General features: G+C 40.1%; 1 protein-coding gene across 3 annotated transcripts; it reads right to left on the bottom strand.

The window, feature by feature from the left end:
* Window positions 1-610: 610 nt before the first annotated feature.
* On the bottom strand, window positions 611-18,435 carry ppfibp2a (PPFIA binding protein 2a). 3 transcript variants are annotated; one of them, XM_069174364.1, is made up of 22 exons: window positions 18,112-18,435; window positions 16,014-16,100; window positions 14,807-14,920; window positions 12,933-13,064; window positions 10,883-11,173; window positions 10,488-10,580; window positions 8,999-9,110; window positions 8,093-8,154; window positions 7,306-7,384; window positions 7,026-7,150; window positions 6,861-6,928; window positions 6,717-6,777; window positions 6,336-6,474; window positions 5,133-5,274; window positions 4,641-4,769; window positions 4,199-4,349; window positions 3,890-4,001; window positions 3,536-3,624; window positions 3,296-3,418; window positions 2,818-2,943; window positions 2,514-2,702; window positions 611-2,424 (listed from the first exon to the last, which is right to left on the bottom strand). In XM_069174364.1, exons 1-22 carry the CDS (start codon window positions 18,157-18,159, stop codon window positions 2,203-2,205), a joined length of 2,694 nt encoding a protein of 897 aa, XP_069030465.1. In that variant the 5' UTR covers window positions 18,160-18,435; the 3' UTR covers window positions 611-2,202. The 3 variants fall into 3 exon arrangements, with proteins under 3 accessions (XP_069030465.1, XP_069030466.1, XP_069030467.1); XM_069174365.1 differs by lacking the exons at window positions 14,807-14,920; window positions 16,014-16,100; window positions 18,112-18,435 and adding an exon at window positions 13,954-14,110; XM_069174366.1 differs by lacking the exons at window positions 14,807-14,920; window positions 16,014-16,100; window positions 18,112-18,435 and adding an exon at window positions 13,161-13,240.
* Window positions 18,436-19,266: the final 831 nt, after the last annotated feature.

Below are 19,266 nucleotides of genomic sequence, written 5' to 3'. Positions count from 1 at the left end.
TTTCAGAATTTTACACCTGCAGAACCCACTATCCCAATCCCCGCTCTGCCTTCTGATTTCCATTTAACATGGATCAATGTTACGCACTTGTCAGCAGGACTAATTTATTTATGAACCTGTCATTTGTAATCATTGATCTGGATGTTCTCCGTTAGAGAACTAATGATATGCAAAGGTAAAAGATTCCCTAATTATTGTGTTTGGTCTAATTGAGGCTGTGTGCTTCTGCAGGAGAGGTTAAGAGGGGAAGTGACTGCTTCCCTGTCTGCCTCGACACCAGACACGCCAGCAGAATCCTAGAAGATTCAGTCGGACTGCAATTGATGCAAACACACCCACACAGAGCCATTTATTCAGACCTTGTTTCACTATGGCACTTAATCCATCTAAAATGGAATATTCTGACCAATACTGTCACTTTCTGCCTCTTTTAGCAAATAACTACTCAGAAGTAGACGCATTTTGCCCAAATCAAGGCAGTCATGTCTCGCCTGCAAGCTGCTAAAGTTTAATAGAAGCCATATCCCCACCACTCTACCCCGCTTACGATATTACCTAAGGGCTTTTCCTTTACTCTCATTAAAATAATTCTCCGGAGGTGGAAAGCAGCAAAAATCAGGATATACTTTATTTGGGTCGACCGACTGATGAATAAAATTCTTATTTCATTTTGATAACCACAAATACTATACAGCACAACATTGCTAACATAATTATTCTTGACCAATGAAAATGTCAGAAATATTTTCTAAAACATAATATGAAAAAAATTCAACATTAAAAACCAGCCAGTCAGAAATAGTTTAAATTAAAGTTGCCCAGTGTGTTCCATCCGCTTAGTTACACAATAAAGTCAGAGAACATCTTTCTGTGGTGAAGAACATTCACTGGACACTGGCTGTCTATAACTGTCTCTATTTTGGCAGACAAAGCACCAAAAAACAGATTATGTTTTGTCGACTTTGGCAAAGTATCACATGTTATCACTGCACATCAACATTTGAACTGTGTAAAAACAGTCCAAGTTTAATTTGACTCGGTTAATGTCCACCAACAAGATGAATATTGATTATTTGAATTATGTATTTTGATTATCTAACCAATCAGGTCAAAACAGGTTCCATTTCATCCGTTTCAGCTCCATTAAAACTGCTGCTAAGGCTTCCCCAGTTTAATGGAACTAGACTGGAGCAGACAAAACCTCCTGTACAATAATGTGGTGTTTCTGCATTTTTAATTAATGACCAGTAGTGGGCAATGTTGAATCAGCTACCCATTCAAGATCCTCACTTCCATCCATGAGACATGATCCTCGAATAGCCTTATAAGTCCTTGCAGCATAAACACACAATAATGAAATATACTGCAACAATGATCATAATCTTAAACTTAAATTTGAAAGCTACATCTTTTACTTACCCAAAAACTGTTTACTATAATTTTGCTAAAATTTAAATGTGATGAAGCTTTTCAGAGGCAGTAATAAGCATTCAAGTACCAGATGGCACCAAAAGCATTTGCTTTGATAAGGACTGATAGTGTGGTTCGACATTTAAAAAAAAAAAAAAGACTAACTGTTTACTTGATGCACAATGATCTTATGAAACAAGGCAACATTGGTATAAGAAAATCTAACATCACATAATCTCACCAACACGCCTTATTTGAAGGTACAGAATAGTAAGTGTACTACCAAGAATCAAAATATTTAATTTTAGATTTTTTTTTTTTTTCCCAGTAAGTCAGTCATACAGAAAATAAATGAGAAACATTCATTCTTAAGGTAATTGCATTCAATTATGACACTGTACAGATAATACAGATAAACAACAAGAAAAGTAATCAATATTCTAATTACATCTACAGAAGGTTAGGTAAAAAATGGTCAGTAAAATGCATTGTTTTAAAGTAAAAGTATAAGCTTTGGAATCCAACTGTATAAGGAATGCAGAGAGCAGCTTTTTATAACACAATTAACACCAATCATCATATTTTAAAGATGAATATTGTTAAAGCAACACCTAATTAACAATACATTAGCAACAATGAACATGACCTGCTAATTACAGCATCTCTGCAGCTCATCCAGCAAATCACCACATGATGCACCGTGGGTAGATACCTGCATTAGAATTGCCACTGATTTATGAAGTCACTTAATGAGAAATAAGTTTGAATGGGGTTTCCTTCTTATTTATTTAGTTATTGTTTGGAGCCATTAGTTTGAGCTTTAATTCCCTCCGCTTCCCACTTCTCAGCATGTCTGTCCAAACTGGGGCTGAGACTCCGATGTGCTGAAGAGGTCAAACGAGAAATCCCATTCATTGTGAGCGCTCCACTCTCTATTGGGCAGATATAGTCGGCGGATTCATCAGGTTTTCTCTTTCTGAGATGGCTGAACTGGGTAAAGCCCAGCTTCTTAGGCTGTAACACAAAAAGGCCAGTGCATTAGTATATTTGATTTTTGTTCAGCAACGGCAGCAGAACATTTTGATTGATTTAAATGACCTTACCTTTACTTTAGCAGTGGTAGTGAGGGGTACATGGCCTGTGGCATTACCATACTCCCGTTTCTCCTGCGAGGCCTGAGCTCCAACCAGGGCAGAGAAGGCAGTGGCAAGGTGACGGCGGAGCAAAGTCTTCTGTGGAGGAATATTTAAGAGCAGGGCCAAAGTCTCTGAGCTGAAGCGAGGCTCCAAGATCTGTGGGAGAATATATAGACAGAAGATGAGAGCAACAAAAGTAATTCTCCAGGCATGTAATGTATATGTGATCTAAAAAAAACTAGCAGACAAGCTCAACATTTACAGTACTTACAATCAGGCCACCATGAACGCCGCTGCCTCGCAGATTAGGAGCGTACTCAGCGAGATCCACTGCTCTTAGCCACTCCATCACACGATGGTTAGACCACTGCACCACCTCTGAGGCAGAAGGCTGTTTCTGAGGACATTAAAAATAAAAAATAGTTATTAGAGTCATACTACTTCCGTCACACTTGTACTTGTTTGATCCTTCTTGTAAATATGCTTGAAAGATTTTGGAAGCAGTTGAATGAAAAGACAAAAGCACTGTGTTAAAAAAAACATTTACCATCGATCTGTCGCCATCTTGTGGGAAACTGATGTGAAGACATCTAATCAACCTCTAAAAGCTGCATCTCAGTAAAATGCGTCTCATAAAACACTTCCCACAAAAATGTCTTCAAAAAAGTGTAGATTAAAAATTTAACAAGTACAACTCGCAGAAACTACAATTTCAGTTTCCACTTACTCCTTTTTCCATTATGGCTTACCTCCTCCTCTGGCCTACGTCGAAGACAGTTGGGGTTGAACTTATTAGCATGAAGTACATGGATGGCACATTTAATACTGAGATGATGAAGCTGGCTGGTAACCTTCAAAGTCAGGAGATCGTTCTGAGTGAACAGAAAAAGAGCATGTTATTATCATCTTGTGTATTTAAATCATTTCTGAAGTCACTTCCACGTTAACAGAACATGTTTGAGCCCAGTATGTGCAGGATGAAGTCTTACCACTGTGAGAAATTGTATCATTCGACCATCTACTCGAGCTTCATGGAATTGGTCTTTATACTGAGGCAAACCAATATCATCCAACCAGCCTGAATGGGTGAAAATCAGACATTAATTAATTCACTTACTTAACTGTAATTCTCCTACAAGTCAGGTGTCAAAACATGTTCACTGTAACGAGTCAGTTAAGCTACATTTCCCATTTCTGAAAGCTGATTATATTTGCATTTATTTACATCTCCCACATTGCGCTTCTTTGTTTGGCGTATGGCATAAGAAGTTTTGTAGTAAATCTGATTCAAATGAGAACTTGCAGCCTGGGGAGTTCAAAATATTCAATGCAGATAGCCTTACGGGTGACCCAGATGTGATCCAGCTCTGAGGATTTCTCTATAACTTTCGTGGTGAATGCCCTCAGAGCGAGCTGCAGCTTCTTCCTGTGGAGTGGATGCTTCATACCCATCTCCTGCGGTCAGAAAGAACGGCCTTATTAAACAAAAGATCAGGGTACAATTTAATTCCCTAATTAATTTACATAATATTTTACCATATCAATCATTTTATTTTATAATTTACAATATAACTGAGCTCTAAATCCAAGATATTTTAGTTGTGTTTAGTTTGAATTAATATGAAGTGTCTGGGACCGTTTTGTTCTCTCACCTTCTCAAAATCCTGAGGTGTGGCAGACAGAAGCGTCTGGCCATTGTCAACCCACTGTCTGGTGAGACTGACATACTGGCTCAGTCCATAGTCCTCCAGCCAGCCACACACCTGCTCCTTGGTCCACTGGCTGAATGGAATATTCATATCACTGACAGGAAAGAAAGAAAAAGGGAAATTAGATTATGAATTGTTCAATGTATTGCAAGTATTTAAAGCAGTCGTCTTTTAGAGCATTTATGATAAATGCATTGAGTATTTAAATAGCCTATTGCCTTGTCTGATTTTGTCCATTTAAGAACTAGCGGTGGATGGGATTTGCCATGAGAATTAAACCAGGTTGTTTTAAAGCAGCAAACTATAATGGTTAATTTGTTAATACAAAAGCCCTCAACTAAAAGCAGTGTGCTACAGGGTCATGTAGAGGCACACTGAGTTTTACCGTGCAGGATTAAAAGATTCAGGGGTTCGGGTTAGCCTGGGTCCTGCTGTTGCCCGCAGTCCTCCTCTTCTAAACTGACCGGCATCTTGATCTGCTGCCTGGAGGCCTCCAGACTGGGTTCTTCGAAGTCTGTATGAATGAGAGTATGGTTAAAAATGACGGCGGCTTCTTCCAATCGCAGAGTAAATTCCTCTAACTACAAGTATAAACACCACTGATCTCATTTTACTGATAATTAAATAAATAGATAGATCAAATCGTTCATCAAAAGAACCAAACTCTCTGTGCTATTTACACACAATTGAATTTATGTTACATAAATTATGTGTTATTTAGACTTATGGTCTGTAAGAACGCAAGTATCATTACTTACTATATAAAACTGTCAGTCATAGTTAGGCCTATTTATTGTGTTATTGTCCTTTTCTTTGGCCCACTTAGTGATAATCTGTATTGATCTACGGTATTGTTGATGTATTTTCCTGCACTCACTTTCCCCAGAGTCTCTTGAAGCTCCTGTTATTCTTCATGTATTCTGGTGAGCCGACTGCTCGCTGGCCAACCTGTGTATTTGCCCCAGAATGAACAGGCGAATTTTCGCTTGAAGTGCTGTCATCAACTTTCTCCGACTTTTCTTTAAGGGGTTACAAAAAACATAGTCAGTGTAATATTACACAGTATAATTATGATTCAATTTGTCTGAATGTCCTCTAGAGGGCAACGTAGATCATACAACACTGTCTAGGTGCATTTGAGTAGTTAAAAATAACAGTTCACTAATGATAATTTGAGCAGACAAAGCACCAGTGTAATCCTGCCAAATAAAGCGCACGTGGTTAACGACATCTATGAACCAAGATTAGACAAAAAAAGAGAAGCACACAGTGGTCTGACTTTTCAGTAGAGAGACGCAGGTTACACACCACTGAGTTCAGCAAATAATTCTTCAGTTTATGCCCCATGAACATGAAAAGGTTTAAGCTACATTTTACAAGGTGTGATCTTTATGATACAGGCTGCAGTCAGGCACCACTCTCCAGCAGATTGCAGCACAGAGAAATCAGGGTGGGGTCCAAGTTAAAATGGTCAGTCACGCTGAGGGAGGGTGGAGCTGGGAGGAATGTGGTCAATCAGAGCGAGAGAGGGTGTGTTCGGTAAGTCTATCCCGTGATCCATCTGTTCTGTCACAAGCCTCTGCAATTAGCTGTGATCAAACGTACAGTGGTCATTTGGTCGAGGGAGATTGGTTTCCTTCAAACATGAATACCGCATTTACTCATGGGAATAACTAGCCTAAGGCCTATTCCACAGAAAAGGAAGACTGATCCTATTTAGGGTCATTACAGCACACTATATCATAAATAACCATAAATAACACTCTGTGAAGATTGACTTAAAGGAGCAGTGTGTAGGATTTAGTGGCATCCCACAGTGAGGCTCAAACCAACTGCATAAACCTTGCCTCACCCTCCCCTTCCAGGGAATCCATAGTGGCCGTTAAACTTAAAAGTCCATCTTTTTGTCTTGTCCCCTCTGGGACTCTGTAGAAACATGGTTGGACAACAAAAACATAACGATTCTCATTTTCAGATGATTATACACTAATGAAAACAAAATTGTGAATATCATATTCCATTTCTGCCAATAGACCCCTGTAAATCCTGCACACTGAACCTTTAATATGTTTGGATTTACTTTGGCTGGAGTCTCCATCTTCACTCCCATCTGGAGACCTTTGACTCTGGATTTCACTGCTGCTGTCTCCGGCCCCACTTTGTTCTGACAGACAGGAATTCACAGGCAGTGTCTGACTCCTGGTGTCACTCAGACCACTCTGGATAAAACCATACGCAGATACGGACAGAAAAAGACAGGGACTTTGCCAAATCAAAGAAGCAACTGTAAATTCAATATATGGATACTATAATGCAGATACAAATCAGTGAATTCTGATTCTCGAATGCATTCACCATGTAAGAAACAGTACAGTAGCATTAAACAATGAAAGAGGGAAGCATTGTGAGTTTATCAAAGATACATTACTTAAGCAAATTGCATGGTAATTCAAAATAATACCTTTTGTAAATGTCCATTTGTTATGTCATCCAAGCTACTCGATAAAGTCTGTGGCTCTGTTCTGAGAAGATAAAAGATAAATTAATTCACTAAACTCCAACTAAGAGAAATTGAGACCACATTTACCAAAAGCTGCTTCACTACCTGGAGTCACTGTCTTGCTGGCCTGATAAAAGAGATGTTTGTTGGGAGGAAGAACTGCTTGTTGAAACCTGTGATGGGTAATCACATAGTTATATGGTTATGATAATCTGGAGAGACTGGATTTATATTCAAAATCATATTCACGCAAATAATGAACAAACCCACTTCAGACTTAACGTCCTCAGATTTTGCACTGGCAGAGTCAGCACTCTTCATCAGTCCCTGCTCTTCTTCCTCACTGCTGCTTGACAGACTCCGACCATTTGATAATGAACGAACAGTAGATGGAGCTACAGTAGCAAAGAGAAGAACTTTTACTCTCAACTCAAGCAGTGAAACTCATTTCTCTTAAAGAAGGCAATGTGATGGCTTTCATTGTGCTCAAACGTTTCTGAGATAATATAACAGTGCAAAGGAATGATAAAAGAGTGAATAAGCTGATTACCTTGCCTTGTGATGTGAGTGACCTCTCTAAACTGTCTGCACTGATTCAGGAGCAGAGTCAGCTCTTCAATACGCCGGTCCTGCAGAAAATAGAGGGCGGGGGTGGGTTTTTGGAGGGTTCAAGTTCAACGAAACCCAATTAAGATGTTTATCCAAGGTCAGAAAATACACATATAGACAACCTGCTTCACTCTGTTACTGACCGATAGGGTGCACAAACGTTCCTCTTCCACCATATGGCCTTTACATAAAAGTAATGGATAGGGAGGGGAGAGACACGGGCCTGGCTGGAAATCTTAGTTGTGGTAACCAGCTGCGTGGAGTGTGTTTTTTGAAGTGGTGCCCATGCCTGGTTTTGCCATGGTTCTCTTAATGCAGCTCGCTCCAAAATTAGGCTTGGCAGAACGAGGCCTACTTAAGTGCGGCTTTGCCAGAAATGGTTCGCCGCGGGGTATGTATACGTGTGTGTCTTCACTAGTGGGCCACATGTAGGCCCGTGTCTGTAAGTCTTTAAAGTCCAAGATACTCTGGGGGGAAGTACAAAAGCCCCTCTGTACTATAAATGGTTGGAGGGTGGTGCCTCTGAGAAATGACAACATTCAGAAGCAGTTACTTTTTAACCTTTTCAACAGCACTGATGATAAAACATCCATATAAAGGCCAGTTAGACACTTACATTGTAGTAAAAATGATGACAACACCAGCTGTATACTCGTACTACATAATCACACACAGCTGTTTTGAAGAGACAGAGGAAGGATAAGGTTTCCAGATCACTGCTAACTTACCTTTTCATCATTGGCAGCTACCAGCGACTTCATTCCACTCCTTAGCTTCTGCAGTTCTTGATCTGTGAGGAGAAACCCCGTACTGCTTGTTAATCTCTACAGGCAGATGCTCATGTCATATAAATTAGCATTTTTAATAGACATGTTTAGTGAAAAAGGCAAGAATACATGCTAGCATGTTTTAAATTTATTTTGCACTAGAATGCGATCTTAACAATATTTTTTTGAATTTATCCAACTTTTTTCCAATCCACCAATCAAAGCTTCAGTCATGTCAGCTTTTACATATTTGGGGCTACAGTCCATAGATACATACACATAGATATTACTGTAGCAAGTGCAGGCATACAGGCAGCATTGCTGGTGAGTGACAAGATTACATGAATCAAGTACCTCAGAGAACTGTTTATCTATGACAGACAACATTATGAACAAACAAGACATTAGTCCCTCAGAATCCATAAAGACAACAATTAAGCCCAAGGCAAGATAGATAGAGCATCAGGAAATTTTAGAAACCAGCTGATTATTGCCAAGGCTTCACCTCAGAGCAGAGGGAAACAAAACATAATTAAATAAAGAGACATGTCTGGAGAAAGGAAATAAATGAAAGATCAAAAGTAGACATGGCCCATGGGTTCAAAGTGATTTTTTTTTTTATTAACTACTGCTCAGGTTTACATTTGGTGTTTAACCTCTTCCTGTACATCTCTTCTGAGACAGAGACAGAAACCCATGATGAGACAGTTTATTAAGGACCAAGACAGATTCTTCCCACAGCTGTTACTGCAAGTTAATGAATGCAAAAAAAGGGTTCATTAACTGTGTCACCTAACAGGGTGGGCAACTCTGTCAGGCTGCTGCTGGCAGGTTCGTCAATGGCCTGAAGCTGGGTGCTTTGCTTACCTCTCTCTGAGCTCTCTGTGGTTAGAGAAGGTCTGGCCAGCAGCTGAGTGTGCAAGCTCTCGATCTCAGAGTTCTTACTGAGCAGGAGCTGCTGAAGGCTGTTGATCTCTGTCTGTGGGGAACACGCAGTGAGGAATCTTAACAGAAAGGACAGGCAGTTCTGCAAAAGTGTGGTGTGTGTGCCAACACTTGTCTGAGCCTAAAAACTCTTCCACATTCGCAAAAATGAGGCATGCATTTTTTATTTAAAGTGCCAGCACCTTTCCTCATTTAAAAAAGACTTTTTGTAAGGTACAAACATGTTTTTTTCCACCATTACTTATACATGAAACATTCACAACAAAGCAGAGAAATGTTTCCTCTCTAAATATTAAAGTACCAAATGTTAGGCCTCTGCTGTCTGGAGTTTATAGTTTGTTTTTAAGCAAGTAACAGGAGGAACAGACAGATGGCAATAAAGTTAAGTTCTGGCTGATCTGTTTGCCAGTGTCTTCCATCTGCATGTTGTGTAGAAGAAAGTGAGAGGTTGAAAATAGACGTTTTCCCCTGCTTTACTTTATTAAAACAGAGCTCACACACTGGTTTGTTTAAAAAAAAATGTAGAATATGATACACAAAACTCACACACAGATACATTTTATATCTCTCAGTATCTGTCATATCAGCACTTGTCACCAATTATTCAAATATGCATTGAGATTTTTCTGGCTTGATTAAAAATAATATTTGACCAACAATCTGCTACCAGGACCAAATATTTAAACTGAAGATAACAAGAAAGATGTTTCAGTAAAATGTAGCATTTGTTCATTTTGCAGTTCTGCACTTGTTAACATGACTTGGACTTATACATTATTCACACTGCACAACAAACTTTGTGGACCTCCTTGGAGAACAACTGAAATGCTAGACATATTTTGGGATAATTGCAAAATTTAAAAAATGTTCACTCCCATATGACCCTGAAGCCAATTGTGTTGTGACCGCATAGTTGACCTGGCAACATGTATAGAAGTTAGTGTGTTGTGAGCAAATGTCTTTCAAAGTGAAACAGCAGCTTTGTACGGAGACAAAGACAGCAAGAAAGACTGAGAGAGAGATGATGAAATGGTAGGACAAATCAAAATGTTATCTTAATATAGGACCAAGGGTGAGAGCAAAGAAAATAGAAGAAAGGCTAAGAAGAGAATACCATGGGATCACGCCAAAGTATAAAAGTAGATCATTAAAAAGCACTAAGCTATTATTAAATCTATTTTGATGATACTTTAAAATAGAGAGAAAAATAGTTCTCAGACTTCCTAAGAAAACACACTTTAGGTGTCTGTGAATCAGAGAACATGTGCAAAAGAGAGTGACTCACTGAACTGGCTGGAACATCGGATTGGACGGCATTTAGGAAAGTTGACTGAACATTTAGAGGCGAAATTTGGGCACTGATGGTGTATTGAAAAGTTTACACGGCATGCAAATCAGAACTTTCTTTTACCTTTGTTGCTTTGAGTTTCTTTTCATACTGTAACTTCTGATCCTCCAGGTGCTCCACTTTGTCCTTGAGAATCCTGAGCTCCTTTATTAATCCCTGAAACAGAAGGTGTGAGAATGATAGTTTAGATATTGAGTTGATGGTGGTGAATTTGCAAATTTTCCTGTCACACAACACACTATCTTAAATGACATAAAATGCACCTCTTAGCTGTTTCACTCACTGATCAGATGGATAAATATGATTAGCTTTGCAGTTTGTGTGCAGTGACATGGAGTGCTGCTGATTATAGTTGGTGAGTGCTTGTTTCATTTGCATCTCAAAGGGTTATACACACCAAAGTGAGACAACCCATGCTGCACACAACATTAGAAGTCATGCAGTCTGGCTGTGCCTACACTTTGTCCGCCACAGTGGTACTGCTGTTGATCATCTGAGCTACACTCTTCCGGGCTGTGTGTCGTCTCATCAGGCCCGTCTGGACCCTCCTCTAGTTTGTGCATCACCCCAGAGGTTTTGTCACAGGACACCCCCAGGTTTGAGCTCTCAGTGGACTCAGTGGGACACACCATTGGAAATCTGCTGTCAGCTGGTATCTCCAAGGCCTTTTTCTCCTGGATCTTGCTATTGATCTCCTTCTGAAACTGACACATCTGCTCCTGCAGCTCACTAATGAAATTCACTACAGTCTGGCAGATGCAATCAGGAGGAGAGAATTGAAAGAAATGTTTAGAAAGAGAAGTGGAAACATTGTGAAGAAGCTGTGCATGCTGTCTAAAGTATCTCTCTCTCTCTGTGTGTGTGTGTGTGTGTGTGTGTGTGTGTGTGCGCGCGTGTATTTGGTCTTAAATATCTATATGTGATATAAATATGTACGATCCGTATTAAAAACATCCTCTTCTGGGTCCATTGTACAGATGCAGGTAAAGGGACATGGTACAGGTAAATACACATTGTTTAGTAGTTGTTGATGATCCTGAGCTAATCTTGGGCTTCGACCATAACTATATTAAATTAAAGCGTTACATGGTACTCTGTAACATATTCCTGATTTTGTTGGTAATTTGCACTGATAAATTACAATTGCAACAGGGGTGAATAAGTTTGCCTGTCGCCTTCTTTTGGAGGTGATTGCTGCCCATGTTCCCTCAAAGAGAGTATAAACAGCAGCCGAGTTATGCTCGGACTGTGGACAGAGGAAGTCTCACTCGGAGTCCAGTACAGCGGATATGACAGATGATATGGAGTGCCTCCATGGCTAAATTTAACCATGAGCTTACTGTCTCCCTAGCAAGGAGGCTTCTTGTTTTGTGTGTGTGCAAACATGCACATGTGTGAACATGTTTGTGTAGTAGAGGCAGCACGTGGAAGTGCTAAAAGCTTTTTTTATTTTTTCCTATTTTCCTTAAATTTAAGCAGCTGTCATAGAGAAAGTTGGGTTTGTACCCACTGTAAAAGCAGAACTGATGATATGGGGGAAGAAAAACACTTTTGGCATTTCCTATGGCTTAGAAATACAAATCAAATCTCCATAAAATCTCAACATATGAATCTGTAAAAACAAATGCTTTTGGAAATATGTCTTCCTTTTTTCACAATGACCTACTCAAACCTTTACCCACCACCAAGAACAAACTTCTCTTGGCTGTAACCTGCACATACTCATATTTGGCCCATCATCCATCATGCTAGCTCCACTGTGTCTAACTCTTTTAACCTGAGGACACAAAGACTCCTTGACCAGCCGTGTTTTGACAGTAACTACATACATTACAGTATCCTGTCTGGTAATAGCCCTGCTTTCCCTTTTTAAAATTCATATGGTCACTGAATGCCCAGGAAGTCTGCTGGTAACCTAACACATCTGTCTTAAGTAAATACATGATTCAGTTTAGACTGACAAAAAAATTAAACCCCTCAGAGACTTTTTTTTTCCTGTAGACTTTGCCCAGGAACAACACAGCCAGGGTTTGGGTGAATGTTCCCCTCCATCCGTCCAGAAAGTGTTTATGATCTTCCATAAAATCAGCAGCTGACTTCAAGGTTAGATCCATCAGAACACAAAGCAGATTTTTGTGTGTACCCTCGTCATTCCTGGCAGAGTTATGTTCAAATTTCCAAAGACTTGGGTAGGATAGAAGTGTCTAAAGGTTTTATGCTCAACTAAATCCTCCTTGGAAATAGTCTGCCTCCACAGTAAGTATAAGGTCATTTAGATACAAGGAATTTACAGATTTACTGATTAAGAATTTCCAGAGTAAAATGACTGATTAATCAAACTTAGGGAAGCTACACTAGCCATTAAAAAGCAGGTAAATCGTGCCCTGGTACGACTAAACAAGGCAGCCTTCTTTATCTAAGGTATTAAGGAGTAGCAGGCCAATCATTCCGGCATAATGTACTGTATAATAATAGTTAAACCTTTCTGACCACAAGGAGAAGCCCTACCTCTGCTTTTTGTTGCCTCTCAGCTCCGTGGCCCTGTTTTCCCTCCATGTCTGCCAGCTTTAGTTTCAGGTAGGACACCTCCCCCATGAGACTCAGCTTCTGGTGCTCTAGTGACGTTCTATGCAGGAGCTCCTGTCATCAACCACATACAGTGAGAGCATGAAGCAACACAAACAGACATACACAAATACATTCTCCCTTCAATGACACACAAGGTACAATACTTACTGAACAACGGTAACATTAAGTATGAGGGGCAGCAAGCTTCTGTAATGACGGTCCCCTCAGACAAACCCCACTGGTTTCAGAAGCTGTTTGAGTGGCTAAATATACACAACCCATGACCACTATTTATAATGCCTATTTCACAGCTCACTCAAAGTACACAGCACAAGAGGGTGGGGGGTCAGGGTGAGGGGTGGGGGGTGGGGGGGGTACTAATAGCATGCAAAATATTCATAGACAGAACATCAAAATAACTTTGACAGGTGCATTTTCCTGTCCCGTGTATGTGAACGGCTGTCAATCAAACCTGGTGCTGAGGAAGACTATGGCTAAATGGTTCTGTGACTGTCTGTCCTGAATGACTGTCAGGCACGAGAGTTAAGCCAGACTATGTAGGCAGATGTATTAATAATTTGTCAAGCAGGTGCTAAATCACTTAACACCCAGAAATGAGCATCTGAGGCAGGCAAAGTGTTCGTATGGATACATCCATTTAAAACTCTGGCTTCGGAAAATATCTGGGCTTCTTCTAGAGTGCGCATGGAAAATATTAGAGCTTTGTCACCAGGAAGAGATTTACGGCTCAGGTCCAAAGCCTCATAATGACCATGTCTCCAAGAAACCAGTCCTGGCTGCCCTTTGATACTCTGCACACATACAGCACTGCATTTAGACGTAGACATTAAAAATGAAGTTCACAACTCATCAGATAGATTTAACACATCCTGGCACTCATACGATTTATCAGAGCAGGGAGTTTTTACAGGAGTAGCATTATAAGAGTGAAATAGAATACCTGGTTCATGTTCCAGTGTCCGCCTGCAGCAAACGAAATGCAAGTGTATATCCCTCATGGATGCAGTGGTTTCAAGAGTGTTGTAGTTTCAGTAGGTTAGAGTTTCATACATCCAGTCCAGTCCTTTGTACTGTTTAATAACGTCTCCAGTGTAGATGTGAAGTCTAAAGCAAACAACTGAAAGTTGACATACACTTCTTCCTCCTGAAGGAGCACCACCCCTTTCTCCCTCCCATATCTCCACCTTTTTCAGCTGTCCCTCCTTCCCGGTTTGTTCCTTTCTCCCTCCCTCTGTAGTCCTCTCTCTCTCCCTCAGTGTGTGTGTGTGTGTGTGTGTGTGTGTGTGTGTGTGTGTGAGAGAGAGAGTGCAGTCCTGGTGGCAACAGGTTTGGTGTGTGGCTAATGCTGCTGTAATCACCTGCCCAGACAGACTATGTCCAGCCCTGCATAAACCAGACATACACCCTGAGACACGGTCCTGGAATGAGTCTGAGCGTTTTAAATATTTTGGTTGTCGAGGTAACCTCCAACCAGATTCACTGGAATCTTAGCAGGGAATTTCTTTTCCAGGAAGCAGAACTTGTCCCGAGTTTATTATGAGAAAAACTTGGATCTGCAGAGGCGTCAAATTTAAAAGATAGATGGACGGTCTGGGGCTGTGTCACATGTTATTAAATGAGAGGAACAATATTGATATAATAGTCCTGAATGCCTGATGGTGAAAGTCAGACTTTCCTGACTTTGGTCCAGTGAAGCATTTGGTACTGAGAAAGTTTAGCGTGAGATGCTTTGAAACAATTCATCGTGGTTTGTAGTCTGTATGGTCTGACGTGAGGTCAGTTAAGCCGAGTACCTGCTGTAGCATCTCCTCTGTGCAGTTCAGTTTGTGCTGATGTTCCACCAAAGACCTCTCTAAGTCGCTGATCTTCACCCCCTGAGCTTTCACCTGGTCTGTCAGCACACTCACCTGTGTGGGATTTGAGGACAGAAATATATTAGAGACGAGACTACTTCCTCTACACCAAGATTGGAGAATATAACTATGAAATCATTGTCATTTAGTTTAATATTTTATCTTATAATTGCAGCCCTGCACCAAGCAAAATTCTTTACGATTCCGATTTTCTGTTTTACTCCAGAGTTTCTCACAGTGCACTTTTTATTTATAACAGCCATTTCCACTTAATCGCTGGTGCTCATTTTTGTTGAAATTTCTACATCTGGGCCAGATCAAACAGAGCAAACATTTCCTTTGAGAAGAAATGAATGATCCTTTGTGCCTGGGTAGGTGCTTGCAACACTTCAGTGACTCAAGCTATGTCAGCAGAATGCAGGTTAAATGGAAATCCGCAGAGAAACTATTAAGGCCACATAATAGCCAATCATATGCTAAACGGCAGGTCCGACCCGCCAACTGGAGCGGATTTTCCAAAGGAATGTTTTATGTGAGGCTTGAAGAAATAAATAAAGCACCTGTTCTCGCTCTCTCGCTCTCTCTCTCTCTCTCTCTCTCTCTCACACACACACACACACCTACATGCTACAATGATGGTGCGAGTCTCAACCTGTCAGAGAAGCACTTGTTCAGCAATCCTGAGTGCTGCACACACCTACATGTATATAAGCAGATCAACACATCACACAAAACAAGACATTCTAGTGTTGTAACCAAACCCAATTTATAACTGTTGCTTCACTCATGCAGTGGATAGACACACTATTACACAACATTTACAACACAATACTCCCATCTACCTTTGTCCTTTCAATTTCCTTCCCTCTCCTCTCTTCTGACACTGTTATGTGATATAGATACTGTTTAGAATCAGTTCTCACTGACAGTGTGGTGTTGTATGCCAACTTTTCTTAGAGCAGGATCAGACAATGAAACTGATTCCCCTTTATAAACAGATTCCAGGCATGCTAGGGGAAATGTGGTGACAGCAGCAACCCGTTTATGGCCGTCATGCATAGAGATAGACAGAGATGATATTGCTTTGTGTTCAAAAAGATCTATGCAACAACAAGAGAAAAACACCCAGAGGAGGGATCAATCTCACCTGCAGAATGAGTGACTCTTTGTCTCCCTCCAGACGTAATAACCGCTCCTGGTAGGACTCACTATTAGTGTTTGAACGCAGGTTCACCTTCAGAGGAGAGGACAGCTGTTTAGTTCAGTAGGTACACTGTTAATACAGAACAGTTGGTTGATTTTGGGTTGCAACCACAGACACATTCACACAGACCAATGTAGACACACACAGTACTCAAACTTCCCACTGTAGTGATGTGTGTGGAGTCAGTAAGAGGTTTACAGGTCCTAATCCAGCATTAAAAGTTGTGTGCAACATTTTATACCAGCTGATTTAGTGGGAAAAGTATGAGTTGAGGGCTGCCTGTGTAGTCGGGGATATTACAGAGCCATCGATGTGCAAGGGAAGTAAAGTGCAACCAAGTGGGCTCAAATTTCTCCAGATATCCAGGCTTTTAACCACAATCATGGAAACTTTATGAAGCTCAGTGTCCGTCATTGTGAACCAACTATCTCAAGCGGTTTGCAATAATTCTAAAATACTGTTCAGCCTTTGAAAGACTCCTGGCATCAGACATAAAAAAAAAACAACAACAACACTGAATTCATGTGTTTCAACGGTAATATATTTGAATGTGCACTGAATACTGAATATATATTTTGATCTATATCATTGTTTTCCTGCACTGTCCCCTCTTGTCCCTTTGATAATTCTCTTAGTTCAGTTTTTGCCAGACAGACCCTGTCTCACTTTTAATTGTGAACATCTGCTTTAGTTCTCGCTGTGTGCTTAATTAGTTTACAGCTAATTAAATAAAAACCCAAACTGAAATCCAGCTCCTCCTCTTCATCAGACATACAACTTATCAAAACTTTCCTTTATTTTCTAAATCTTAGGCAACACATTTGCCAAACACTTGTGTCGTGACATGGACTAATAATGGAAAATAATAATGTGGCTAATTACCGGTGCGGCTTAGGTCTAATGAGCAGCACTAAAACGGATCTTCACAAGTTACACTGTGACTATAATGATGCAAAAGTAAAATAACACAACAAGTATTCAATCAAAAGAAAACAATTCTGGAAAACTTCAAATTCTAAATTGTTTTTAACACAGGTGTTGATTCAGCTTAAACTTGAGCCTGTGATTAGATGGTGAAAAAGAAGAAACTGTTTTAATACTGTTCATTGTACAACATATGGCACATTTTTATATATATATATTTATTTTACATTTTTATCTTTTTTTTAAGCTGTGATACTGATACATCTTACGCATTTGTTTTTAAAAGTGTTTCATAAATAAATACCGAGTGTATTCATTGTATTTTAGCAAAAGTACAGTGCATTGCTACGCTGTCATGAAGATTAGACGTATCTGTGGTATAGAGAAAATTTCCAAATCAACACTTTCTAATTATTGAATTATATTAAACATATGATTGACATGTTTATGCATGAAAGGCTTCCTCTAACGATCCACCGGTGAGTACAAATTAAAACCTAATAGTGGCAGTGATAACTATTGACTTCTTGATGGCAGCAAAATGCTACGTGCTGTCCAGAGACTCTCTAGTTTCGACTGGCAGGACATTTTCACAGCCGAAATGTATTCACATTTATTTTTCTCCTCAAACAATTTAACTTTATGACCAGTTTGGAAGACCACATGTCACCTCGCTAGTCAATCATTTGACGAGCTGATGGACCGTTGGCCTTAAAATATTTCATATAAAGTTCAATAAAAGCTTTTTGCAACGCTCAGTTAAACCATAATATTTTGTGTTTCAGGCTGATTCTGTGTTTATAACATCTCCACTAAAACAATAAGTGCAGCACGTCTGTAATAAAAGTATAGCTGAAATACACATGGTATTTTTAATGCTTTTAAATCAACAAACAAAAACAAAATCTTTTTCCATTCCTCTCGAGTCATTTGTAAAACTGCATGTGTTGCATATGTCTGTTCAACTAAAAAACACTAAACATGTCTTCCCCCTCAAATTATCTACCATGGCAACTGTAATTAGACTGGAAACACTGCAACAAAATAAACAAGCAAGGCCATGCAAGTGTGGTGCAGTTTGAATGAGGAGTAATCATGCAAGTGGACAATGTCTTACCTTTCTAAGCCAGGCAAAATGTTTGTAGAAATCAATATCATACTCCATTCTGCAGGCCCATTTTACTGTAGGTCTGGCTTTTAATGTTATATACTAACAATGTTTAAACTGTGCTATAAACCACAGAGGATGATGAACACACAAAATCCACAGCAAAACAAAACAATGGCTCTCAAATGTCCTGCACTCTCTTTCTCCTCCTTTTACAGACCCTCCATATTGCAGTTGTAGAGTGAGCAGAGAGGCTCTAGGTCCGTGTGGTTTGGAGTCTGGGCTGCCTGAGACTTTTAGAGCTGAGCTGAATAAGTCAAACTATGCCAGTTGGCTCTACTCCCTTTCTTTCTTCTCTTCCCTTTTTTTTCTACTTATTTTTAACTCCCCCTTTTTTCCTCTCTCCTGTTTCTCTCTCATACATGCTCAAACTGCTTCACTGTTTACCACATCTCATGCAGGATCTCTCATCTTTTACTACCCTACCTTTCTTTCTCTCTTTCTCTTTCTGTCTCTTGCGTGTTCTCTCGCACTGTCTGAAGTACCTCTCAGTAATTTTGCGGGGCTTCCAAAAGGGGAACAGGGGAGAGGAAACTTTCTGCAGCACATGCTTGTCAGATGTGGTGGAGGGCAAGAAGTCAGTAAAGGCGACGCAGAAGGAGGGGAGGAGGAGGAGGCAGCGGAGCAGACTGAGGGGGGATGTGAGTGTGAAGTTGACAATATCAGATTTATGTAGAAGTAGAGAAGAAGAGAGCAAATAATGGTGGTGGCTAACCTGGACCAGTCAAATAAACAACTACCGCAGGAAAAGGAAAGGAAGCAAACGGGAGAATATAGCAGTGAAAATGAAAAGGGTGTGCAACTGCTGGTGCTTTAAACAGGAGCTCTGGATCTCATTACCGGTGCTGTTTGCAATAGACCCTGCTTCCAGCTCACTCCTTAGCAGACAGGAAAAAACCCTCCAGATGTTGATGACCAGGATCAAAGACCGCCATATCCTGCAGCTAATAAAACCCATGGACTCTGAAGATGTAGACCATGGCAGACTAATTGTATATGCATTAGCAAAAAAATTTAACTAAACACTTTAGAAATTTCAGATTGGGTATAGGATTTGGATACTGGGTGTTATATAATGCCGGTCTGTCATCTATCTCTGTGTGA

This window comes from Embiotoca jacksoni, unplaced genomic scaffold (assembly GCF_022577435.1).
Source record: "Embiotoca jacksoni isolate LCO1_2020_lvr unplaced genomic scaffold, fEmbJac1.0.p SCAF_6, whole genome shotgun sequence".
In the NCBI taxonomy this organism is placed as follows: Eukaryota; Metazoa; Chordata; class Actinopteri; family Embiotocidae; genus Embiotoca; species Embiotoca jacksoni.
Note: the sequence above shows the minus strand (reverse complement) of the source record. Positions and strands in the feature narration are given on the sequence as shown.